This window comes from Rhipicephalus sanguineus, chromosome 8, assembly GCF_013339695.2.
Source record: "Rhipicephalus sanguineus isolate Rsan-2018 chromosome 8, BIME_Rsan_1.4, whole genome shotgun sequence".
Taxonomy (NCBI): domain Eukaryota; kingdom Metazoa; phylum Arthropoda; class Arachnida; order Ixodida; family Ixodidae; genus Rhipicephalus; species Rhipicephalus sanguineus.
This window is the reverse complement of record NC_051183.1, coordinates 13,612,015-13,638,958: the sequence shown is the minus strand read 5'-3', so window position 1 is coordinate 13,638,958 and position 26,944 is coordinate 13,612,015. Positions and strand designations below refer to the sequence as shown.

Genomic DNA, 26,944 nt, shown 5'->3' with positions numbered 1-26,944 from the left:
TTTTTGCGACACAATGTTTGTGCAACTTTTTCACTCTTCCCTGCAGTCTGTTGTGCCTCTTTCTCGTTTCCTGGAACCACCCGAGGAAAATGCAATTGTGCTCGAGACGTACCTGAAACTCTTACTGTCAGGTGAGAACTGCGCACCTGTTTTACCACCTAAAACACCGGTAGTGCTTAGCATAGAGTTTCATAATAGTACAAAACTGACGCTAGTGTCTATGGGAGCTGTAATGCACGGCGCTTCAGCCAGCATGGAAATGATGGGTGGTACACAAAATTTGCCTAAGCTTCGTTGTTTCAGCTCGGTGTGGCCTGCAGCTGCTTTGTTGCAAGACAAAGTTCAGCAAAAGCTCGGCAGTCCCATTTCATCACCTTGACCCCTTTAGGCTGACCAATTCAAGTTTGTTCTCAAGGTTCACAACGTGTCATTCTTTGATCAGAAACAAAAGCCAAAACAACAATGAACAAAGCCACAAGTGCGTTTGAAGCCGTAAGTACGAAGATTAGGCAAATCCGTGTACTACCCATTATCCCAAGATGGCTGAAAAATTGTAGCGTCACAGTTCCCTCTTGTAGATATTGTAGAAAACTCTATGATGCTGGCAAGTTTTTTCTGTTATGCACTTTGTCCCTCACTTGTGACAGCTAACTCAGCTGCTTCTACTTTGTGCTAAATCTAGGCTTGTGCGAATAGTAAATTTTATGTTCGAAGCGAATAGTGATTTGGTCGAATAATTTCGAATCGAATTGGAATAGTATATATCACATATTATAAAGAAAAATTAGCATATTTGTCGTGACCCAACAAACCTGTGCAATATTTTTTAAAAATTGAAACAAGACATGTGCAAATGTCATTCTTTTTGGTTCAGAAGAAGTAGAAGCAACTTCAAATAGGAGCAGGATTTGACTTTTGGAAGAATGCAAGTGATAACCTGTAAAATATGTTACGTTTTAAAATTTACTATACTTGGAGCATATAAGCCGGTATAACAAGCTTTTAAATTTAAGAAAGGATGAATCAATGCAAGGGTAATTTGTTCATTTAACCTTGAAGTGAGGCTTCGCGGCACTGCAGATTTTTCCTGGAAAGGTGTATTCACGTACAGCTCCTCAGCACTGCAGTGAAACCATCTTTACAGGGGGTTACATTCGGTTTATACATATGTATTCGTTCATTTCGAATTATTCGAAATTTAGAATTTAAATTCATTTTGAAGCAAATTTGAATACTGTAATATTTGTTCGAATATTCGAACTGCTCGAATATTCGCACAAGCCTAGCTAAATCACCTAATCGTCTTGGGTGACAAGCCTTACGTTACGTTGTTAACGCTCTAGAAGCTATGCTCATTGTAGCTATTGTGTTCATTGTTTCACGTTTTACTCGTGGTATTTTACTTTCATCACGCTGTTGACCTGTTCCTGCTTGAAACCGTGAGTGCACTACACTCCGTTTAGTATGTCAGCTGTTTTAGTGACTTCTGAAAAGATAACACCATTCTACTACACACTACGATATCCACAATGCTTGCAGCACGTCTGGGGATTGTTTTAGTAATCGCCATTTGGCACGAAATATGGCATTTGCACTCCATACGTAGTGACCCGGGCTTATATTTAGAGATTATCACTTTTGAAGGTGTCGCTGTAACATCGCTGTTAGTGCACGCTGCTCGGTTGTTTGAGGAAAGGCGGGCAAGAAGTCGCTTCAGTCATTGGACACCTGTGACTTCGTGTCACGCAGTGACACTGTCACTGACAGTGATCGTCACAGAATATGGCCCCAGGTGCAAGCCACGCCATTTGACCTCTTGGTTGTGCTTGCTGCTGTCAGGTAATGGATGTTTTAGTAGCTGGGTAAACAGTTTTAAATACACAATAAACATTTACCTTTCATATTCTTTGTGTACCCATATGGTGTAACTGCAAAGCTATAACATCAGAGCCACATTACCTGGGCTGGGCAAAAGCTATTTGTAAGTACTTTACGTTAATATCAAGCTTGTGTCTTTACAGGGAGGTTGAATCGCACGAGAAGCCCACTGTTACATACCATCGCTGAGGAGAGCGTGGCACAATTTGTGCACAGCATAGCTTCAAGCCCCTTCAAAGTCCATTTGCTTCAAGTTCTCTCACATCATCAGAAGAAGGTGCATATAATTAAGGTCTTCACAGGAACATATCTGTTTCTGCAAATTTGCTACATTGTCATCAACACGACTGTGCAGCAATGTGCCGTTACATTGTCATGTTAATTACATCTTAGCAGCACATTGCTTTGTCGCTACACCATCATGTTAATGACAATGTAGTGGCACATATCAATGTCATGTTTCATTGTCATTATTATTGCCATGTTAATGACAGTGTAGTGGCAGATTGCTTGTAAAGGAATGCACTTCAAAAGTTGCACACTCTAACCACAGGTTAGGTTACACTCACTAGCCTAGTTTTGCCTGAAATGTGGTCATCACGTGAAAGGTCAAGCGGCAGGCTTTAACCACATGGCGCTTTATTTTGCGGTAATATTGTTACCGTTTGGAAAAGAAATTAATGTCAGTGAGATAGTTTGTATCGTATGCCAAGCCTTTGATTGGAAAAAGTGTCACGTGACCACATAAAACTTTTACAGACATTTGCAGCTTATAAGCGTGAAGGAATGAGTATTTAGATAGCAAATGTAGCTTTATTGAATGATCATCTGAGATTTTAGTCCTCGTAAAATCGCTCATTTTTTATCATGTTAGCAATGACCTCATAAACAGGAAGTGTGATACAAAGTTATGTTAATGGAGTAAGAAGAAATTCTGTAATCTATACTTAACAGTTTAGTAATAACAAATCTAATTATTCCACAAATTATTATGAGCCATATGGTTTAAATGCCGGGGGTGACATACGTATGTCCATTTATGGCGTGTAACGGTAATCTAACCCCTTTTAACGGGTTCGATACTATATATCATTAACTCTGTTTCCTCGAAGCATGGAGCAGCAAGGCTAATTTTGATTGATTTTGAACATTTTGATTTAATCTGAAGTATTTCATTTGTTTTCTGCAGCGCCGGGTGTTTCGCAGCAACTTTAATATACGGTATTTCTCCTAAATAACGTCACTGCGACTTTTTAGGAGCGTCTTTTTTTTTTTTTCTCTCTTTCTATTTTTTTCTCTTTCTATTTTTTTTTCTCTTGAAGGGCTTGACAGTCTTTTGTAACATCTTTTTGTAGGAAGCTGCCAAACGCATCCTGCGGTGGACACATGCAAAGGCAACATGCTAGGACAATATCCCAGTGCCATCATGCAAGCTTGCAGTCTCATCACTGCAATTATCCCCAAGTTGTGGCCAGCGTATTGGTGTGATTCAACGACCCACGAAGCGTGTTGTTGCGTGCACTGGAACTTTGCGAAAGGCAACGAATGTGTAGCTGTTGAACATTTTCATTCGTGAATCACGACATACTGCTTGGAAAAGTTTTGTACTGTCACATTTTTTCTGTAACGTTTCACGATAACCGTGCACAGAGCCAAAGCACTATCGCTTCATTCTTTTTCTTCGTCTTCTTCCCGTTCCCACCAGATCTGTCCTTCGACTAAACTCTCCTGGGCTTTGTTTCATCCCTCCGCTGCAAATAAGAGATGACGTTGGCAATGGCTGCTATTTCCATCACACCATTTTCCGTCAAGTAGCCAATGGTCTTGGGTGCACCTTCTTTTGTAGTCAATTTTACCACTTTAAACGAAGCCACAAGTTTTGTGTTAGGATCACCACAAGCTTTCCACACCAGAACAATACACCAGAGCAATAAAATTCAATTCAATTCAATTCAGTCATATCACCTAGTGCAATTGCAGGAATGTTTGTGTTACAACCTTTGTCAAATGCTCTCCTCATTGCTTCCTTGTGCTTCTTTTGCTCTTCTGAACTTTTCTTTGTTTCCTTCAAGTGAAGCTTCTCTATATGCCAAGCATGTCATCCGCAGTCAAATAAGCAGTTTCCCGGACGGCGGCGTATTGAGGACTGCATCCCAGAGCGCTTGTGTGAGACCTGTTGTGGGGCAACACAGCTGCTTGCAGACAACACTTCCACCCTCCTGTGAATCCTACATACACACTTATATATTCCTTTATATCTCGGATAACCCGCTCTGCTAGTCCACTAGCTGATGGATGGTATGGGGTTGTAAACTTCACGGTAGTCTTTCTCTCGTTTGCCCACTTTGTGAATGCCTGGCTCTTGGATGCGGGTCCCTTGTCAGATACAACGCATTTCAATGCTTTAAACATGTCTCTGCTCAGTAGAGATATGACAGCATCACCATTTTGGTATCCCGGCTTGGCAGCTAGCATCCTTGAGCATTCATCAATGCACACTAAAAAAGAATTGCGTTTTCTTTAGGGGTGTGCGAATATCCGAAATTTCGAATATTTTTCGAATAGTGTTTGCTATTCGATTCGATTCGCACAGGAATTTTACTATTCGAACTATTCAAACTTCCCAAAAACAAATATAGTCAACGTCCAATTGAAAATGACCCCTTCAGATTTTTAATATGCTTCACCTCATTACACCCTCGTATTGCGGCAAAGCTGCCTTTCAAGCTCCGTTACGGTCGAACTTTGCCAAGAGACAGTCAACGTCCGATTGGAAGTGGTCCCTAGATTTTCTATTTGCCTCACCTCATCACACCCCGGTATTGCGGCAAAGCTGCCTTTCAAGCTCCGTTACGGTCGAACTTTGCCAAGATACAGTCAACGTCCGATTGAAAGTGGTCCCTAGATTTTCTATATGCTTCACCTCATCACACCCCGGTATTGCGGCAAAGCTGCCTTTTAAGCTCCGTTACGGCCGAACTTTGCCAAGATACAGTCAACGTCCGATTGAAAGTGGTCCCTAGATTTTCTATATGCTTCACCTCATCACACCCCGGTATTGCGGCAAAGCTGCCTTTTAAGCTCCGTTACGGCCGAACTTCGCCAAGACGCAGTCAACGTCCGATTGGAAGTGGTCCCTAGATTTTGCAATATGCTTCACCTCATTACACCACGGTATTGCGGCAAAGCTGCCTTTCAAGCTCCACTACGATTGTAGGAAACTCTATGCCGCTACGGACGCAAATGTATTAACTCAAGAAAACGCTGGTTCCAACATGGAGATGAAAGATGTGGCAGAGATGGGGGCTCAATTAATGCTGTTTTGGATCTGAAATTTGGGCAGGAAGTCCAAAAAATTGGACGCCGAAGCTTTTTAGCATCCAAAATTTCAGATGTTTTTATATATTGACGTCTACGAGGCAGATTTGGAACTCCGGACTTCAAGGGAGCAGACCCTTGTCTGCCACATCAGTTGGGCATCAGAGGAGGAGAGGCTGAGGAAATGGCATCATTGCCTATCACGTGTAAAGTGTTGTCGGCAACACTTTGGTTGCACCAAATTATGTACATAAATACAATTCGGCCTTTACATTGCCTCATTCCTGATAAGACAACTATGAAACACCACCCCACCCGTACTTCATCAACCTAGCGAAAAGAAACACTTTCATGTTGCTATCTCATAAGAATATGCTTAGGAATCCTCTCTAACATTTTTTTCTGCAATTTCACTTCGAAGTATTCGAAAAATAGTCTACAGTGGAACCTCGTTAATGCGTACCTGCCGGGAACGCCGCATAACTACGCACTAAACGGTAGTACGCATTAACCACCAAGTAAAATTTTGCATCTCCTCGCGTATGCCATCGCCGCCAGCAAAGAAATATATACAGTGCCACAGCAAATATTGCCTAAACTACCCATTGCAAAGCCTTTTCTTTGTTTTTGCCAAAGTGGAGAAAAGATTCTGGCACTTTCGCACGACCGTCCGGTAGTGCCGATAGCGCGCGGTGGCGACGCCAAGGAGCATTTCGGAACTATTACAGGGTCCGGTATACGCAGTGACCGATATAGCGACGGAACGGACAGTGTCGGCTATGTGTGTGTGCGTCTGTACCGCGATCTGCTACTAAACGAAAACTGACAGTTTCAGTGAAACGCGGTACGGTTGCGTGGAGCCGATCGTCTCCTGGCTAGTTGCGTGCAGCACGTGGCCTTCTCGGCTCACGCCGTCACTGCCGGGCTGCTTGCTGCACTGCACGCGCGCATTTGTCGTGGGAGTGTGCTTCGTACCCACTTAGCTCCGACCGTGCACAGATGCGGCGAGTAGCTGGATCAGTTAACGCGCCGGCGGCAACGACGACCTTCCTGCAAGCGATGCGCACTCTGCGACGCTCTAGCGGTGCTGACAGCGGACGGAAGCGCGTTTGGGTGGTCGCCCAATAAAAGCGTGCAGTATGGTTACAACAGCGCTACGCTTGCTGTAGGTACGCGTGCGTTTATCGTGATAGCGTCAATACAAAGAGGTTTCTCGTCACCCGCGACCAGCAACGCTCAAATCCGCAACAGCGAGCTGCTTTCGTTTCTACAAAGCGGCGCGCGCTTGAACACGGCCCCGCACAACGAGGCGGCAGCGATCGGCGGCCCGGCGCGTTCAGGTTGTCGCCTATTAAAAGCGTGCAGTAGGCTTAAAGTAGTGCTGCGCCGCACGCGAGCCCGACCAGATATCTGAAGATACTTATTGTGATAAGGTTGTCGGCGATAAGTCATGCTAGCACGTTCTTCGGTGGCCGCCGCCTCACCTTCGTTCTTTCCCGGTGCTTACTCGCAAAAGCGTCGTCGCAATCGCGCGGAAGTCGGAATCAGCGATCGACCGATCTACGCACTTCTCGAAGATGGAAAACCTTTGGCGGCACTTTGGGGGGTCCGGAAGTTCAGCGGCGCAGTAAAATTTTATGGCACAAAAAGTTATCGCGGTACGTAGGGCACGCACTAACCGGTAGGCGTAGGACGAAGCACTACGGCTTAAGCGGTCAGCGAATGCATCAGGCTCTATGAGACTCAGTCGGGGATTCATCGCAACTGCGTTTTAACCGTTAGTACGCTTAAAGCGGGTACGTATTAACGAGGTTTGACTGTAGAAATATTCGAAAAATATTCGATTCAATTCGCACTCACACTTCAGTATTCAAATTCGCTTCGCACCCTAAATTTTGCTATTCGCACAGCTCTAGTTTTCTTCACTCCTCCGCTTTTTTTTTTTTTCAGTTCAGCAAAATCAACATGTACGGTTTCAAATGGGACATTTGAGTGAGGTGTAAAAATCATGCTGGCTGTTTTCTGCTTATATTTTGCTTTGTTCTGTTGATATTATTAACAAGAGCTAATGTAATCTCTAATATATTTCTTCATGCCGGGCCACATAAATCTTTTCTCATTTTGTAGTATGTTTGCCAGAAGCCGTCATGGCCTGCTGACTCTGGGCTGTCGTGATAACAGTCAAGAAGTCTTCTTTTTAGGGTATCCGATACGTGAAACTTTCTTTCTAGTACATACATCGGCTCTTCTGTGCCTTCCCACATATTAAGGGGAGACATGGCACTTTAAAACGTTTTTTTTTAATTCTTGATCGATTTTGATGGAACTTTCAGAGTTTAAGAATGTTTATGTGCTGATTTCAAATAGGCAATTGTTTTTTCCTATGATAAGTAGTTTTCAGGATATCACAAACACCTACTTCTTTGTTTAAGGCCTAATTAGCGAATTAACCACAACCTGCACACCAATGTACAATTCACAGAATACATTGAGAATGTTTGTAGTGTGTCATAAAGTATAAATCATTGTTTTAGGACATTTTCAAGCAGAGTTGTGGGCTGTTGCACCCAATTTAAAAAACGCCCCAATTAATACTCAAAACAAAACCTTGATTTAGAACATTTTCTTGAGAAAGTACTATAACAAAATTTGCCTTACGACACATCGCATCTATTTATCTTAGCAGCGAAAAAGAAATCATAATGATAACCCAGACAGAACAAAAAATATAGCTCCTCCATTACAGAAAGAGCATGAAAAATTGCTTGCCGTTTGCCCTCAATTTAAAGGGCAGGATGCAAGGTTTTGCCTTTTTATAGTATGATCTGGATAGAAGAATACGGTATGCAGCAATAAAAATTAGTAACTAGGTGCACAATGATGTCAGGAACGTGCAGAGATGGCCAGCGAAAACTAGATTTTTTGGTTGATTTTCATTCCCTAAGTGCCACGTCCCCCTTAAGTGAGTTCGCTTTGTCCTCGTTCGTGCAGTTACTGACAATGGGAATTCGAGAAGGTGCATCGGCGCCTGACAAACCTTGTCTGCTTCTGTGTGCGACCTCAAAATCAAACTGCTGAATTTCACTTACCCATAGAGTAACCCGGCCTTTCAGTTGAGAACCATTCAGCAAATGAGTAAGCGCCTGATGGTCAGTGAACAGTGAAATTCGTGCCTTCTAGGTACAATTGAAAATACCTAATTGCTAGCACAACAGTGAATGCCTTGTTTTCAGACGTGCTCTAGTTTAGTTCCAACTTCGGGAAAGTATAGGAAAGGTGCATTGAGCAGGTGGCGTTGTGGTGCGGGTGCTTCGTGCAGCAGCCAACCCATGAGCGGAGCCATGTCAGGTTGTTAGTGGTGCTTTGCAATGTTGCGTATGAATTGCTTTGTCATAAACTGTACCAATACACTGAAACCTCAATATAACGAACACGGATATAACGAAATATCGGTTATAACGAAGTAAATGAAAAATAGTCTTGCTATACATATAGTGTTAGGAATATACCGTTATAACGAATTTTCGGATATAACGAAGTTATTTTCGTGTAAGATGTAACTTCGTTATAATGAGGTTTGAGTGTAGCTAAAACAACTACCCGGCTGGAACAAAGCTTTTCAGTTTTTGCTTCGGAGACCAGCGGGAACGCTGTATTCACAGAGTGTGCCGTGTAAAGCAACTGGTCCCGGGCATGTTCATGAAGTATGCGCTGTAACTAGTTTTCTGTGAATCTACGCTCCACGCCAGTTAGCAGATATTTTCACTGTGCTGACGGAACCGAGTGGCAGCCTGTCAACATGTGTTGAAAAGCTATATTGCACGGAATGTTTGCACAAGCATCTGAGAATGTGTCGAAAGCATCTTTATGGAATACCTTGTTTAGCAAAACGCTTAGACTGTGTTGAATAATACAGAAGGCTTTTCCTCGAGCGAGGCATCTAGCTAAAGCACACGTGAGCAGGCTTAAATACAATTTTAATGTTTAAAAATCCAATACCAGTCATCCAGTTTCATTGTCAATAGAAATTCATTCATTTCTGCCTTGAAGGCAAGAGGCATCTCAGATTCAATCGCCAGACTGCTGCGTTTCACGTGAGTCGAGGGTAAAAATTACTTAGAAGTCATCCATACAATGGAACACTTTTCCTACCACATGCTGAAGTTAAGTATATAAGCTCCAGTCATAACGCAACATGAAATGTCATTAAGTATCAGTTCCAGGCACCAACTTACAGACACTCCCCCCTGCTGGCATGATTGACCAACGAAGCTCTTGAAGACTGTGAAAAATAGTACGTATTGCCAAATGAATGACATGTGCTCTAGATCTTTGTGTTGACAATACTTTTGTTCAAAAGGTTCATTATTTCTCTGCAATCAGTACAGAACACATTGACGTGTTCTGTAAGTAACATGTTCTTTTGATACTCTCATATAATGACAGGTCATGGCATTTGAAATTAACTCTCTCCATGATTGGCCAACCTTGCTGTGTCCGCAGGGGAGGCATGGCTTATGGTCCGATCGTAAAGATAGTGCACTTTACTGTCGTAGACCAAAAGCGGGTGCACTGATATGCAGACTGAAAAGAAGGCTGTGCTGAGGTAAGTTCAGAAAACGTTTGTTACTTTACTGCGTGGCACTGCAGGGAGCAGGGTCATTGCTGTCTTCTCTGCCTCCTCTACTTACCTTGTATGCTTTTTCCTCTGCTCAGGTTCATGTACTTGGACATAGCTGATGCTAGCTGTTCATGTGCTGATGGACGACATGAAAAATTCTGACCACATGTTCTATGTACGGCAAACCAAATTCTATGTACCACAAACAGCTTTGCCGTACAAAGAGGGGTGGATTGCAGGCAGGCGTAACTATTTTGAAATGGCTGTCCTCAGCTCGTTCTGCATGCATATTAAGACCTGGCTATCCCAAGCCTCTCATTTCAATCAGCAGTTTGCCCAAAAATAATGTCTTTCAATGTCCTTCTTATGTACTGACAGTGCTCGAACACTTTGCAGGCACTCACTCCGTAGAAACATTGACGCTTTATGCGGGTTTAGGATGAGGTATGGGTCGTTGTCGGAGAACGTGGGTGGGAGTATTTCTTTAGCTGCAGAGGTAATTGCCACTTGTCCTTTGGTGTTCTGGACGGGGCCTTTCCTACCTGCTTATGTTCTATCAGACGCTGACACCTTTTCCAAGATCACCACTCCGACACTTTCACACAAAAGGGGCTGCCCATGTTAGGCTTGTGAAACTTGATTTTTATCTTTACTTTTATTGGCCTTTCCCTTAAACAAACGGCAGAAGTTGATTTCCATCTTTATTGGCACTGCTCTTAGCTTGTTGATCACTGACACCCATGACGTATTCTCGCTCTCGTTGTTTACTGGGTTTCCTTCGAGTTCTTCACATGCACGACAAAGTGGCGGTATGGCCGAATGCACCGCCCTTTTCTTGACACCAACAGTGATGACTTTTCAGACTTCAAAATTGCTTTTGTTTTGTGTGCAGACTGCAATAAGGCACTGTGCGTAGACTTAGTTTCAAGGAATACTACACTCTGAAATACTATTGAACATTTTGCAGTTCTGAGTGATGCTAACACCAAAATACTGTTCCTGATTTTTTTTTACAATTTCTTCCCGACATTAGACATTTTATATGTTCAAAATCTACAATAAACTAATTTGACCATCTGGAAAAGTTTTTTTTTTTTTTTCAGGAAAATTCCATCTCGAAGGGTTAACACCATTCATTGTGATACAGAAATTCTCGGTAGTGGACGTTGACATCTTTTCTTGTAGTTCAAACACACCAAGACTCCTTGGCATCTCATATATGGCTGGATACAGCGTCTTGCACTCACTAGAACCCTTGTTTTTTGTCCTATTTTTATTCTAAAGGCATGTGACTATACGTCTACTCATGCCAACACGGACGAAACCGTCAACACGGCATTCCCACTTGTGCCCATACGTTTCAGCACAACGCAACAGGCGGCACTTTTTTTTTTTAATTGAGCAACCGTGCTTATGGAATCAGATTTGACAATGATGAAGGCAGGAAAATAGTTCCACTCGTAAGCTGTTTGTGGAACAAAAAAAGTTCAATAATACCCCTGCCACGTGGCACATGTAATGTTGTTTGCGGGAAATTACATTCCTAACGAATGTCATTGCAGTCTTGCTGTCAGGGTCTACACGGCCATAAAAAATGTCATTTGCAGTTGATGTTATTGTTTATCCACAGGCTGCTAAGATAACAAAAAGTAACAAATCATGCTCTTACTTTACATATTTTCTTTTTATTGTTATTTATACTGTAATAAGTATTGTCAGACTATTTGAAAATATACTGCGATGCGATACGACAGTGTCAGTAGAAAAGAAATCCTTGTAGTACATTTCCAAAGCAAGACTATCCCAAAGCCGCTCACAACTTCTTCAATCAGCGGTACGGTGGACTGTGACAGTGTGATGGCCGGCGGATAGATATCACATCTCTGCAACTAGTGCTACGATCCCTACCGGTGCTACCACGGCGCTGCTTCATTAAAACAGTGAGCGTTTGTAAACATGGCCGACAGGATCGAGGCATTAGCATCAAGTTGGAGTCTGGGAAAGAGAACATAGCTGCTCAAATTGCTTGCAATATCACGCTGTATGTAAAAAAACTTCTCAGAAAGTTAGCAACGGCCAGTAATTAAGAACCTTAACATTGATTACATTTTGCTTTCAGTTATTGATTTTACAATATTTTGCCGAGCCCTTGTCATCGAGATTACACATGTAGCGTGTGCAGGAGTTCAGTTGCAGCCCCTTGATGGAAACGCGCAAGGTGTGGCCTGTGACATCGCCTGAAACCGTTGTGCAAAACCTAGTTCTCTGCACCACTGCAGTGTGCTACAGGACAGAAGCACGAGGGGCCGAATCCACATGCTTCGTGCAATGGCCATGCTTTGCCTTTACATTTTACTGACGCGAGAGTTGTGCATTCTATTTCTAAGATATAAAACGAAATTTCAACACTGCCTGCAAGGATATGAATACCCAGGAGCTCGGTATTGGGCCACTATATGAACACACGAGCCTGAACAGCGCTCCTTTGTGAGCTGGTTTCGAGTCATATGGGAACTGGCGAGTTCTTTATCGAGTGACCATATTGCCTATACAGTGAGCGCTTTTGTTGACTATGCTAGTTTACTTTCCTTGCTCGATGTACTTGTTTGGGGGAGGAAAAAAACATAAGGTTAACCTTCTTACGAATGCACACATCATAATGATAGTTGTCTAGCTGTTTGGAAAACTATCTTCCGATAGATTCCTTTAGTTCCAGGTATATTCAGCCACATTACTGTTTGAATACAGTAATTGCAGTTGTGAGAAAAAAAAAAGATTGAGGGAGGCTGCGTCAAGCGTTATTGTCATTATTTACACAATGTGAAGCCACAGAAAAGCACCTCCTCCAATAGCTTTGAAATCGCATCGCCTGACAGATGCTTGTAGGTGAGTTTAACCATTTTTACAGTTGCATTCAGGTCTCTGTCCCACTTCGCCAGTAACAGTCGTAACAATTTGCTCGGAAGCACTTTACACAGTTCCTCATGGTAGCCTTGATACTCTCCCCCCTCCCCTCCCCCTTTTTTTTCTTTTTCTTTTTTTTTAATTTGAAGCGAAATAGCGTTACACCATATGCCAGGAGTCCTTTTACAGACTGGTGTCCCATCGTACAAAGATTGTAGGGGGATCCATAATGAAAAATGCATGGATTACAAAATGCATGTGGAAAAGCAAAGAATAAACATTAATGGAGCAGTGGTGAACAACTACAGCAAAACTAAGCTATAGAAAAAACAGTAATGAATGCATCAACAAAAATAATACAATAACTGTGACACAAGCTAAAGAGGACATAAAAGATATAATTGAATGAATTATGATGACAGAAGGAAAAATTTCAGAGCTTTTTTGAAAGTATATACAGGTGCGAAGACAACTTTAGATTGGGTGGCGAAGAATTTCCCAATGTGAAATGACGAAATAAAAAAAATTTGTGCCATAATCAGTAAGAACTCCTAACAGTAAAGTTCCTTCTGATGCAAAATGGGTACAGTTAGTGTTTTTCACTAAGTCATGGGTGATAAGGTTGAAAGGTTGCTGACGATTCATTATTTTTAAAAAATAGCGCAGCTTGCAGTAAGTCACGCAAGGCTGGGTCACATCAGAGCTGGTGGGCACCTATACTTGGCCCTGGCTTGGCTAGGCTTTTACCCTCTCACGTGTCTCTTTCCCAGCCCTGCTGTACTATGGTGGTAAAGGTACAGTGGTATAGTTGTTTGGCTTTTATTTAGAATCTACAAGAAATGTCAACCGGGTTTTGTTGTTTCCTTTGGTTCTTCAACATTCCGGGTCTTGCACACAAAGTCTCTCTTGTTGTCCAACTCTCCATCATGGCTGCTTTTTGCTTCAAGCTTCACTGTTTTCTTTGTTGTCGTCACAGTGACGAGCAAACGTGTGCTTTCTCATTTCTCTCATGTCCCAACACCCTTTGCCGCAGTGCGGGCAGTGAAGCGGGTACTGGCGACCATGCACGATGATCTCGTGTCTCTTGGCAGTACTGTGCCGTGTGAACCTCATCCCGCAGACGGAGCAGGCGTGCGGCTTTGCACCCGTGTGGATTAGCAGGTGTGTGCTGAGATAATAACTACGCGTGAATCCCTTTCCACATTGGGAACACACGTAGGGTCGAGCACTGTTACCAGAGTGCAGTGCTCTTTGGTGTTGCTCCATGGTTGACGAGTGGGTAAACCGCTGGCCGCAGTCTGGACACTCGTACGGTCTCTCCGCCGTGTGTACAAGCAGGTGGCTGTTGAGGGCTGATCGTTGCGTGAAGCCCCTGCGGCAGACGTGGCAGACGAATGGCCTCTCGCCCGTGTGGATCCTCTCGTGTTTGATCACATGTTGCCTGCAAGGATGGAAATGAAAAGGGGATGGAACAGAGCAGATTTACTCCGGTCCTAGTATTAGGTCTATTTTGCCACACTTAATGCGGATTCTGTAATAATGGTTCAAACGACATGAATCAGGCAATCAATCTATAGTTTTCTAACCGTCCAGCCAGGTCTCATGTGTTTAAAAAAAGGAAAGAAAGAACGAAAAAGAAACGATTTTTCAATGTTATCTATCAAAGAAGAAATTGTACTCAGGTTAACACTGTTCTTTGCACACGAAGTTGTCTCGATTCCGGAAGGTAGGAAATTATAACACACAAAAATAATATTTAAAGTACATTGTTAACACACCACGTGCCATTTACAAAGATTCACATGTTTGCATTTAGATAGACGAGCATTTCAAGGGAAATGTAAGGTGTACCGGCTCATTACTGGTAGTAAGGTTTTGCAGAAGCAAATAATGTATTTGTGGCATTGTTTCTTGTGTTATAACGTGAACAATAAGCCAACTTCTTAGCAATAAGTGTCGTGTAAATAGTCGAATGCATGCTGTGCCAGCTTCTTGTATGGCAAGATTGGCAGCAGTGCACAAATAAATGTAAAGCACTTCTCAGTGAAAGTGCCATCTCACTCACAAGCGCACAAGTCCTGGTGTTGTCCTGCTCACATGAGATGGCTAAAAGTTTAATAGATGTGCAACAATGAGGAACACTAGCAGGTCATGACTTGGACACCTGGTTCACGAGCACTTCTCGTGCTCAGAGTCTGTGTCAGCGGTACTGTTGCTGAGCAATAAACATTTTTACTGATGTGTGGTACATGGCACCTTCATTGTGCTCTAAAATGTGTGTTTGCCCATATAATTTTTATTAATGTGATGCTAATGAAGAGCAACTGAAACATCTAAAGCTGTCAGACTTTTATCATATGTGTTAATAAGAGCGGCTTACTTATATATAAAAAATCGCATTCTACAAATTAACATTCGCGTAATTATATAGGAAAAAGTCTTATTTCTCTATTATTGTACAAACTCGGACATACATTCACTTTACAATTGACTCCTGCCAATCTTACTGCAATAAATGAATATGTTATGTTGCGTGTGATAAAGGGTAGCAGAAATATATATCGTTTATCGTGTGTGAGTAATGCCAAATTTGACAGCAATGTGAAATTTTAAACGTTAGTGTCTACAAATTTTTTGTTTTATGCAAAGCAAGGAAGTATTTCTTGGAGTTTACCCAACATGAAAGTGTCATGAGAGGTAACCTGCTAAAAATTTAGCTTGCATTTTCATATTACAAACAATAAACTACATGGTGCATAAATTAATGCATCGTGAAACTGATCATACCGAGGAAACACTCCAAGAGCTTGTTCTCAAATGTCACAGATAGTAGTTTGCTAAGACACTGGTGCTCATGTTCAGGTTATTGCCACTGTTCGTTGTCTTTTGAACTGGCCGTTTCCAACACTGCTGTAGTAATGCATACCTGCTGCAATGACTGTACAGTTTGTTCAAACTTTTGCACTAATTCCATGCATAAGTGCATTTCCTTGCTTTCATATATGCAAATACCTGATGAAATATGTATGCCTGCAGCCAAAGCACATTACATTTATGCATTCTGGACATACTATCGTGAAAGCAAAAGTGTACGAGTTTCACACTAGCCAGTGAATAAGTGCGCCGACACCAGACGAACAAAACAACTACTACATAGCAGATAGTCGGCAAAATCCACATCTCTTCTCACTTGTTGTTGCTGGAATAGGGACAGTGGGCGCATCTGTGCTTTCCCTGAGGCCTTTGGTGGTGCTTGCATCGCCGGTGGTAGTCCAGCACTTTTTGCACGGAGAACATGTCGCCACAGTCTTCGCAGGAGAAGACCACTTGTGGTGTGGCCACATCCTCCTTGGCCCCTAAGACAAATGTAAGGAAAAATTAAGCAATGACCGAGGTATGTTTTTATAGTCACCTAAGCAGTACAGCACAGAGGTTGGTGACCCCATAAGTCAACACTACAAGATTTGGTTGTACATCTTATTTATTTTAAAGAGTGAACATAAAAATTAATACATCCTGAGTGTAAAAAAAATTATATTTAAGAGAGAGAGGTTTATTTGTAGAAAGGCAGAGAGGTCGGCCTGAGCGATATTATGCTCTAGCCTGCTACTCTACACCGGGGGTGGGGAAAGGGGAGAAAAAAGAATGATGGATGACGATGGTAAGTAAGAGATTTATACCAGCTGCTGAAACTATCTCGAAAAGAAAGCTACCATTGATCACGATGGATGTGCTTAAGCCAATAGAATAATAATTGAAAAATATAATTATTATTATATTTGCTTAAACACGTCCGTTGTCATCAACTGTAGCTTCCTTTTCGAGATAGTTCCAGCAGCTGGTATAATTTCCATAGAAAGCAAACTTGTATGCTGATTATGACAACCTGGTCCCCAGAAGAATGAAATGATTTCCTTCTTAAACTGAACATGTACTTTACAAGTGTATTACTTACTTTCAATTCTTGCTGTCTCTGTAAATAAGGCTCTTGTGCGACAGCCAGTATGCATTTAAAATTAAAATAATTTCTACTTTGATTGACACTGGATTTTTCATCGGTACATTATTCCTCGACCAGGCTGAATTCATTGAAGTCTCGCCACTAAGAAAGCTTATAAAAGTACTGTATTCAGTGTCCTCTTGGACTGTGACTTTACGCAAACATCTGAAAACAGAACATACGTTATCCCATTTAGAGTGTTCAGGAAAGATGCAAACAAAATCTTTCGCACCTTGCTTATTCCGTGCCGTGGGAACGGCCGAGTTTTTAATCAGACCGAGCTGTTTGGCGAATGCATCCCCGTACCACACGAACAGCTCCTCTCCGGCATTTATCACCCGGTTCGTGCGATAGTGGACGGCTCCCCGGCGCACAAACGCCACCAGGTTCTGCTGGCTTTGCTGGGGTGCGCAGTTCACGTACCGCATCCAGTTGGAGCGATCCAGAGGCCGGCCATCCACTAGGTACACATTGCCACCATGGCGGATCTGCGACATGCAACACACATACAAGCGGCCTGAATCTGAATCATTTCATATGTAGCTGTGATCATTTGTCAACTGAATAACTCAATAAGAAACAGAATAAAGAAACCACGCATTCGGCGATGGTCTTGTTCCTGCATATGTTAATATCTCATTCATCTATCCAGCAATTTCAGTAGTTTATTGTGACTGATCAATTTGCTGTGCTGTGTAAACTGTCCGCAATCAATGCACAGGTGTCTTTGCATGTTAATAATATCTGAGGTTTTTATGTGCAAAAACCACAATGTGAATGAGGCAAGCCATAGTGGAGGGGTCTGGAAATTTCGACCACTACAAGTCTGAGCACACTGGCCTTAGCATTTTTGCCTCCAAAGAAAATGTGACCAAACCCATGACCTTCGGGTCAGCAACCGAGTGCTGTAATTACTGTACCACCATGGCAGTTAATTTTGCATGTTATTCCCATGTTGCTTTCTGTAGTACATACCTGCCAGGTGTATCCATTGGCACCACTGCTGCCAACTCTGACACCCTCATATGGACCAAAGCAGAGCCTCTTAGACAGTCGCTTTAGGGTGAACACGCCATACTGGGCACCCTTAATGGTTGACCGGCCAACACACAAGCCGTCAGGCACCGTCTTGTTGGCACGCTGGGGGTCACCCAAGGGAACCTGCAGTGGATGGGCAATGTTACCTGAGACCTTGCCGTCTACTGTGAACATATTCATGCAACATGCTAAGTAGCATGATGGTTTAATATTCTTAAGCTGTTTCCACTTAAGGACATAAGCCACACCTTGGCTGATATTTCACACGCTGCCATCAAGGTTATCGTAACTAGAACACACAAACACAGAGTTTCTGTATTCAGCAACTCGTTTATGCAAAATCAGCACGCATCACTCACTGGAGTGTCTTTGACTTGTATCAGGGGTCCATGCACGGGACAGTCACCGGGGTAGTCCATGTTGCAGTCATCGCAAACTGGAACATAGGAGACCACAGATGTATGCTACAGTAGGAATTGCAGCTTAGAAATTACGACATTTAATTGTCATAGGGGCAGTGGACCAGGGGCTCGTTTGTTTGTTAGACAGAACCTAATGAAGTGAACAAGCAATGAAGGCAAGGAAGGCATAAAGGACATTATTTGTAGCTTTTAACTGTAGTGTAGTAATAGTGACATAAATGGAAAGGAATTGAAGTGGAAAAAAAAAAAACTTAACGCCAGTAAGAACCCATCCTATGTTCGGTCCTTACTGGTGGTAAGTTGTTTCCTTGATATTTATCTGTCGTTCCTTGATGTTTATCTGTCGTAAATCTCTGCAGAGCATATATGTGCTGACATTATTCTTCTCTTAACAAGCATCATGTCACTTTTGTTCACGTGACATCTGTGCATAAGCATATAACCTTGTGTATGGTTCAGTGTTTGCATTTGAGCATATGGATTGTAAGCTATATATAGTAACATATAAATATTGAGTACTCACTAGAATACAGGAAAGTATTGCTTACAGAGGTAGTCGTCGTCCGGTCCCTCTTCGCATTCCATGTAGTTCACCTCTTTTCGTTGGCGCCTGGGGTAGCGGAATTCACTGGAAGAGTTTTCTGAGGAAGCTGCAATGCACCCAATAATAGAGCTATGTAAAGTGATACTTGTATTTTTTTTTTCTTTCTAGTGTTGTGACACTAGTCGAAATTGTGACTATGTTGGCATAATTCAAACCCATTATTAGCATGCTAATGGCATAATCTGCACATGCATGCAGATTCTCTTTCAAAAGCAAGCTAACGATTCAAAGATATGTGCTCATTGTCTTTCTGAACATTGCCATCGTGTAAATGAACTTGAAATCATTAAATATCTTAATTTAGTGAAGTAATACGCTACTTGGATGTTTAATATATTGCTATATGGCAATAGATTTAACAACTGATGTTCAGTGTTTACTTTTTGCTATGCACTGGGGTAGCTTAGCATTTAAGGTGTTTCACTGCTAAGCTCAAAGACGCGGGTTCGATTTCCAGCTGTGGTGCCCACGTTTCAATGAAGCTGAAATGTAAAAACACCCAAGTACTTAGATTTGAGTGCACGTTAAAGAACCCCTGGGGCTCAAAATTAATCTGAAATACACCACTCCAGTGTGTCTCGCAATTAGATGATGGTTTTGGTATGTAAAGCTTCGGAAATTATTATTTAATAAACATCGATTTTTTTTATTAGCACAGTTTTTATTTTATTTTATTGTACCCTCAAGATGAAGGTATTACTACGGGGAGTAAGTAAAAAACATGCATGAATAAATAACAGAAAAAAACTGATGAATTTATCCAGCAAAATTTATTAACAGTCGACACCAAATGCATATTAATTTGACAGAAATTCCTCAGTTCCACACAACATCAGAGGTATCTGTCACCACAATTTACCACAGATTACTCTGGCATTCCATGTAATTTTGTCCATAACAGAGGGAGAAAGGGTGTTCTGAAAAGTAACTGCTCACACTCACAGGATGGCTTGTCCGTCGACTCTTCCTCACTGCTGTTGCACTCTGCATAGTTCATCCTCTTCTGAGCACGTCTGGGGCGGTGAGTGCCATCAGGGTTGCTTGCATCAGCGACTGCAGCAAAACATGCAGTTGGTATTACTAATGCTGTTAATGTAAGTTGGCCTGGAAATATACCATTCCACCATCTCACACACTCAGGCCATGGTTGCATGTATCAGCGTAGTTGCACAACAGATGCACCTGTTACTGTTCAACTGTGCCAGCCTCATAAATTGCAGACTGTAGCGGTATGTGCCAAGACACCTTTGAATGATGTTTGTTTATGAACTCACAAAATGTGTTTTGCTCGAGCCTCACTCAGACTAAGCCTCACCACAATTCTACTCAGCCGGGATCATTCAAACGCAGAATCGGGAACATTATACACAGGTGGACTCATATCTGCATATACAAACGTGTGAATGGAACTCAATTTATTTTTCAGATCAAGCGATACTGGGCTTTCTAACACACACTGCCTAGCCCAGCCATTTCTGAAGCTTCATATATTTCTTGTGTTAACTGGTATTTTGTTAAAATGGCTGATTGGGCGAGTCTAAGTATCATTAATTAGTATATATTGCACGGTTGTGACAAATAAATCTTGTTGAACATTTGTGCTGTTGTTTGTGTTCTATTACTGGCCCTCTGTTTTTTTTTTGTGTGTGTGCTGCTTTGATTTATAGTGAGTGCTTTCATGCCATATAATCAAACATGGCTACAAAAGTGTCATTAGCTGGGCTAGTTGGTACAAATTCATCACAAGTATAACAGTGCAAAGATGTCTACAAAGATTTGTGCCACCACAACACTGATATCCACGTTGGCATGTGTATATCGGAAGCATACTACCAGTGCATCCAATTTCTAAATATACAGTCCAGCAAACACTCACACTCAATAGCTTCTGCATAATATTTGTTTACACATGCTAGTTCACTGTGAACATTGACATTTCTTTAATTTAAGAATAGGAAACAATATGTAACTGTCCTTGTTCTGAGACAAGAAGCAACTGCGAGTCAACTTACTAGACCCTAAAGAAGATAACTCCCTAAACGGTTGCTAGTGTCTGGCATACACTGCAGCCATGCTCATATGAACCCCCATGCTTGCAGCCCTAGTAGGAGATCAGACACACTACTATTTACAAGCCTTGTGGAAATCGGGGTGGGAAAATGAAATGCCAACCCTGTTAGCATGCCAGGCAACAAAATAGCACAACCAGGTTGGACAACTTGTGAACACGCCTTTTGTGTAGAACACTGTAAATAGGCTAACAAAGCAAGTCCACTTCTCAGAGGCACGTAATGCATGTGTACGTGGTGGTCTTTATTGACTTGAGTGCCTAATGTGTGGTAATCCAAATATCGCAGAAGTTCATGGGAGGAAGGAAGCTTGAAGACATGAAAAATCCTTGAACAGGGGGTGCTGCCTTGACTAAGACAAGTCTGCTTGTTGGAGCGTTTGCTCCAGCGACATCCGCTGTTGAAAGATTTCTCATCTCTAATGTGTGTGGCGTTTTTTATCACACAAACATTGCATATGCCCTTAGACACGTGCACAAGGCATTCCATAATTGCCAAGTCTTCATGTTACCTGTCGAGAAATCTCAATCATCAGATACGTACAAACAGACAAACCTGAAGCACATTCACAGCAAGCAGTGCACTGCAAGCTACAAAATGCATTTAGAATTCTGTCAGTGTATGAGCTGAAGTAAGACCGAAAGACAAGCTAGTTGATACATATACATTAGGGGTGTGCGAATATTCGAAATTTCGAATATTTTTTTAGTAGTGTTTGCTATTCGATTCGATTCGCACTGGAATTTTACTATTCGAACTATTCGAACTTCCCAAAAACAAATAGAGTCAACGTCCGATTGAAAATGACCCCTTCAGATTTTTAATATGCTTCACCTCATTACACTCTCGTATTGCGGCAAAGCTGCCTTTTAAGCTCCTTTACGGTCGAACTTTGCCAAGACGCAGTGAACGTCCGATTAGAAGTGGTCCCTAGATTTTCTATGTAGTTCATCTCATCACACCTCGGTATTGCGGCAAAGCTGCCTTTCAAGCTCCGTTACGGCCGAACTTCGCCAAGACGCAGTCAACGTCCGATTGGAAGTGGTCCCTAGATTTTTCAATATGCTTCACCTCATCACACCCCGGTATTGCGGCAAAGCTGCCTTTCAAGCTCCGTTACGGCCGAACTTCGCCAAGACGCAACGTCCGATTGGAAGTGGTCCCTAGATTTTTCAATATGCTTCACCTCATCACACCCCGGTATTGCGGCAAAGCTGCCTTTCAAGCTCCGCTACGGTCGCAAATGTATTAACTAAAAAAAAAAAACGCGAGTTCCAACATGGAGATGAAAGATGTGGCAGAGGTGGGGGCTCAGTTAATGCTGTTTTGGATCTGAAATTTGGGCAGGAAGTCCGAAAAATCGTAAGCTGAAGCTTTTTAGCATTCGAAATTTCAGATGTTCTTATATATCGACATCTACGAGGCAGATTTGGAACTCCGGACTTGAAGGAGCACACCCTTGTCCACCACATCAGTTGGGCTTCCACAGAAGTTGAAAGAGGAGGAGAGGCTGAGGAAATGGCATCTTTGCCTATCACGTGTAAAGTGTTGTCGGCAACAATTTGGTTGCACCAAATCATGTACATAAATACATTGCCTCATTCTTGATAAGACAACTATGAAACACCACCCCACCAGTGCTTCATCAACCTAGTGAAAAGAAACACTTTCATGTTGCTATCTCATAAGAATATGCTTAGGAATCCTCTCTAACATTTTTTTCTGCAATTTCGCTTCGAAGTGTTCGAAAAATATTCTAGAAATATTCGATTCTATTCACACTCACACTTCAATATTCGAATTCGCTTCGCACCCAAAATTTTGCTATTCGCACAGCTCTAATATACATCTTGGAAGCGCGAACAATGACAGGGACAAAGAGGGCGCGCTGGTGTCGTTCCCTCCCTTTTTGTCCCTGTATGCATTTGACGTTTCTAAAGCGTATGATCATTGTTAAAGGGACACTAAAGATCAAAACGATTTTTCTCATATTAGTAAAGTACTCTTTCAAGTAAAGTATTCTTTCACACCACGCTTGCTACGAGGCGATGCTTAGTAAGCGAGAAAATGCGCAAAAACAAATGTGGGTGGTGACGCCACCTTGAAGTTGCCGCACCATTTGCCGTGATGTCACGTTTTAACGGCGCCTACTAGGGACTACATAGTTCCTAATAGGTAAAAATGAAGTGCATTGTTTTTTAAGGGGGCCATAGACTTAACATACCAAGTTTGGGGTAATTTTGTTGAGCCAATGGCGCCAAACTACGATAAATACACTTTGAAATCCGTGACGTTGCACGTGGAGATTTCGGCATGAAATTTAAAAATGAAACTTTCAACTTGATGTTCTCCTCTATTAATAAACCTATCATGGCGAAATTAAGGACATTAGAGTTCTCAGAGCACAATTTATCAATCTAAACCGGTTTATTGTTTCTCTTTCATGTCCCTTTTAATAAAATACCTACTTTGGCTCTCAACAGTGCTGTCATTGGCGAATTCCTTCTTCTCTGTGAGGACAGCGTTGTCTCTGATAGGAGCCACCCACGTCTTCTTGCTTGGAGCACGTTTTGCCAGACCACAGTTCTCTTTGCCCTGGTCTCCGGCTTTGGGTGCCTGTTTGCCCTAGTACAAAAAGTAATTGTTAATCACAAGCAAACATTGAACCAGTGCCATTATAAGTGCTGCGCATATTAACAGGTGACGCACAATGACTTCATATAGTATAATGGATAAAAGAGCACTGTCTGCTATAACGGTATAAGAGTCATATTGAAACCCTCCGTTGTAGTTTAGCAAGTAAGGTGTTGCACTGTGGCAACTATAGTGTGCCTCAAGGTCATAGATATGTAAGACCCAAAAAATTATTAAGATTCATATTCAAACAGGCGAACTTTTTCGTGTCTGGAGACAAGAAATATCAGAAATAAATGAACGAAATAAATTTTCCCAGTGGGGCTGGATTTGAACCCAGGCCTTCGCGCACTGAAGGCGTCTTAACCATTGGGCTACTCATCATTGCTTGCAGAAATTGAATAAATGCGAACGATATGAAGAATTCCCAGAAATAAATTAATAAACCCAAATGAATATTCTGGCAGGGCTGGATCATCCACATATAGCACATAATATATGCATCATCGTGGTAACAAAAAAAATTATTCTGTACGGAGTGTTCGATAGGGAGAGTAGGGCTCTTAATACTCCAAACGGTCGTTATATTTTTCTCTAAAAGCTATATACTCCATAAAACCTCATCTGTACCTTAGCGCTGTTCACTTTCTTCTTCTTGTCTTGGGTTCTGGTGTGCAGTTCTGGAACAAAACAGTGAAATTCATGATATGAAATAAAAGCGCGTGTGGTACCTTCACTGCATTTATTGCCACAAAGCCATCCCTTTATTACAACCACATACTCATAGTTGAGAAACCTTAAGGTCAATTTAGCCGCAATATAAGAAAAAATGGAGGCGACCCAAGTCCTTGACTTAGATGTGTGGTAGTGCCACTGGCACCTTGGCGTTTGTGTGCTCTGGTGTATTTCTTGGGTTAACTTTGTGTTTCATCGCGTTGCCGAAGCAGATCTCAGAGGCCACGCAGAAAGAAGCGCGTGGTCGAGATCTCCTTCGCCAGGTGCTGCAACTATCCCAGCTGCTCACAAGAAAATCGTCTGCTGTTCAGATGAACTCATCTGATTAATTGTCCTTAATTTTCCTGACAGTTAAGTGGCCCTTACTTTAAGTAAGCACAGGCTTCGATATCACATGCATCCAATGTAACTATATTTGAGAAGAACTTTTCTGAATATTCGGAAAACTGGAAGTGCTAAAAAAGAAATCTACAGGCCACTAAAAAATAGTCTACATATATAAATTTATAAATTGATCAGTTACATGTACAAGAAGTAGATGTAAATTCACAGCTGAATCGATAAAAAGTAATAAGAGATATTTAGCAGCAAAAGTGTAAGTGATTACCTTTAATTAACTCATTAGATTCAATTACTTTAGTAGCCAACATCAACGAATGCTGGAATTGTGCAAATAAAAATGGTAGGCTTTACACAACGGCCTCAATGGCTTGGTGTCTCGAGACCTGTGCAGAAATGTCACAGTTGACGTCATTGGTTGAGCGCTACGTCACTGCATTGATGCTGGCAAAATAGCAAGAACTGTGAGGTAGCACTATAGCGGCACCGCGTAGGTTACTGGCTCCCCACTGACATGGGCAAACCACTGCGCACTAGCCAAACAGCAGTACTATGCAACGCCAGCTGAAAATTTGCCTTTCATTCAAATTGTGACTGATGTTTCGTTCATATTCAGATTTTTCACCGTACATGTTTTTTTGTTTTTGGTGAAAATAAAGTTATTTTATTGATTGATTGATTGATTGATTGACTGACTGACTGACTGACTGACTGACTGACTGACTGACTGACTGACTGACTGACTGACTGACTGACTGACTGACTGACTGACTGATTGTACAGTGGGGATCTGAAGTCATGTGACGTTTCTGTTCAGATCATGTGACCCAGAATAATCATATACTTTAAAAAATTTTTGCCCTTCTATACTATGGCAGCTGACGCATGAAAGACACGTTGTGATGCAGCACACAAGTCATTTTTTGTTTGTTTGAATGTGTACTTGAGAGGTGTCATTTAGTTTTGAGTAGAGCAAAGACATTGAAAAAACAAATAAAAAGGATGAGTTTGCGCGTGCTTTGTCTTTGTCTCACACCATCATAAAATTACACGATGTACGTACGTGTTGCAGAGCCCTGCAACCATTCAATACAAATGAGCGTATAACTTGCGCATGGCAGTGTAAATCGAAACTGACAATTAATTTTGCTTTTCACAATTAATTTTTGTGGCAATTAATTGTACCCTTGAAGGGTAACACGCACACGACTGCACATGAACAAAATATATATTTAGAAGCATACTGCATGGATTAAATGGTGCACTATATATATGCTTGCACCCCTATCTTAATCCAAACATGTGCCTAAGAAAAAGGCTGCGCAAACGTATGCCTGCAGTAATCTTAATTGGAGGCCGGAGAATTAAAAATTAATTGTCACACACATGAACATGAAACAGTAAAATTCACGCAGTCTCTTATGCATCTGCCTAAGACGAGTTGAAAGCGAAAGCAATCTTCTTCTTTTTCTTCTCAGTTGATTGTGTATATTGATACCCCCACCCCTGAAAGCTTCCTGCACCCAACGTGGTATTGCATTGCCTCCGGGATCGGAGGCAGGCACTGGAAGCTTTTTGCATCTCACATGGTTTTTCAGTGCCTCCGGGATCGGCCCACCTTTGACCAAGCGACGATGCCATTTGATGACGTCATCATGTGACGTCACGATGACAACCAAATTTGGTGGCCTGTGACGTCATCACATAATGATTTGTTGCATGTAATTAATTATTAACGTTCATTCTGGTCGAACTGCGCAAAGGACGGGACACGAAGAAAAGCAAGACAAACGAGCCCGTCCTTTGCGCAGTTCGACCAGAATGAACTCGTACCAACTAGCCCAACTCTCCACGCTGCTTAATTATTAACGTGCACGAAACCCACACGCGGATTCCTCCTGTTAGTTATTGCTATAACCCTGAGCTAAAATAATTAAATATAACTATAAATAACTAAATGACTAAGTAACTGGCAAAGTGGAAATTAAACCCCAAGAAAAAAACAATATCCTCCACTCAATGAGCATGCAGACCGAGTCGGCAAATTTCCCAACAGCCCACAGATAGCCGACCTTGTGGAAATGCATGAATTTCGAGGTCTCATTAACCGTACAAAATTCAGTTCACATTCTGAAAGTATGTACAGGCATGAGACCTAATAAATAAAAAAAATACTTACCAACGCTGGGTTTCGCCACTGGTTTCGGTTGCACCGGCTTGGTCTTCATAAACTCCGGCATCGCCGGTCTAAGACCTGAAGAGTTGAACGTTACGATTTTTTGAAGAAATGTATCAAACCTTAGAGGCAGAATACACGGCGAGCATTGGAGTAAGCTTTTGAGCAAGTTCTTCTCTTACCCAACCCGATCATGGCATCGTAGT

General features: G+C 42.0%; 2 protein-coding genes across 2 annotated transcripts in view; one reads left to right on the top strand and one right to left on the bottom strand.

The window, feature by feature from the left end:
• Positions 1–3,780, top strand: part of LOC119401409 (RNA polymerase II-associated protein 1) — a 38,600-nt gene extending 34,820 nt beyond the window's left edge. Inside the window, exons 26-28 of the mRNA XM_037668187.2 lie at positions 47–131; positions 2,022–2,155; positions 3,234–3,780. Coding sequence (XP_037524115.1) covers positions 47–131; positions 2,022–2,155; positions 3,234–3,284 — 270 coding nt within the window. The 3' untranslated portion in view covers positions 3,285–3,780. The remainder of the gene's footprint in view (positions 1–46; positions 132–2,021; positions 2,156–3,233) is intronic.
• Positions 3,781–13,524: 9,744 nt separating this feature from the next.
• On the bottom strand, positions 13,525–26,298 carry LOC119401408 (histone-lysine N-methyltransferase PRDM9). The gene is made up of 10 exons (XM_049418763.1): positions 26,181–26,298; positions 24,119–24,168; positions 23,323–23,479; positions 19,728–19,838; positions 18,730–18,831; positions 18,119–18,195; positions 17,697–17,882; positions 16,954–17,209; positions 15,912–16,077; positions 13,525–14,162 (listed from the first exon to the last, which is right to left on the bottom strand). The coding sequence occupies exons 4-10, from the start codon at positions 19,780–19,782 to the stop codon at positions 13,664–13,666; spliced, it is 1,341 nt and encodes a 446-aa protein (XP_049274720.1). The 5' UTR covers positions 19,783–19,838; positions 23,323–23,479; positions 24,119–24,168; positions 26,181–26,298; the 3' UTR covers positions 13,525–13,663.
• Positions 26,299–26,944: the final 646 nt, after the last annotated feature.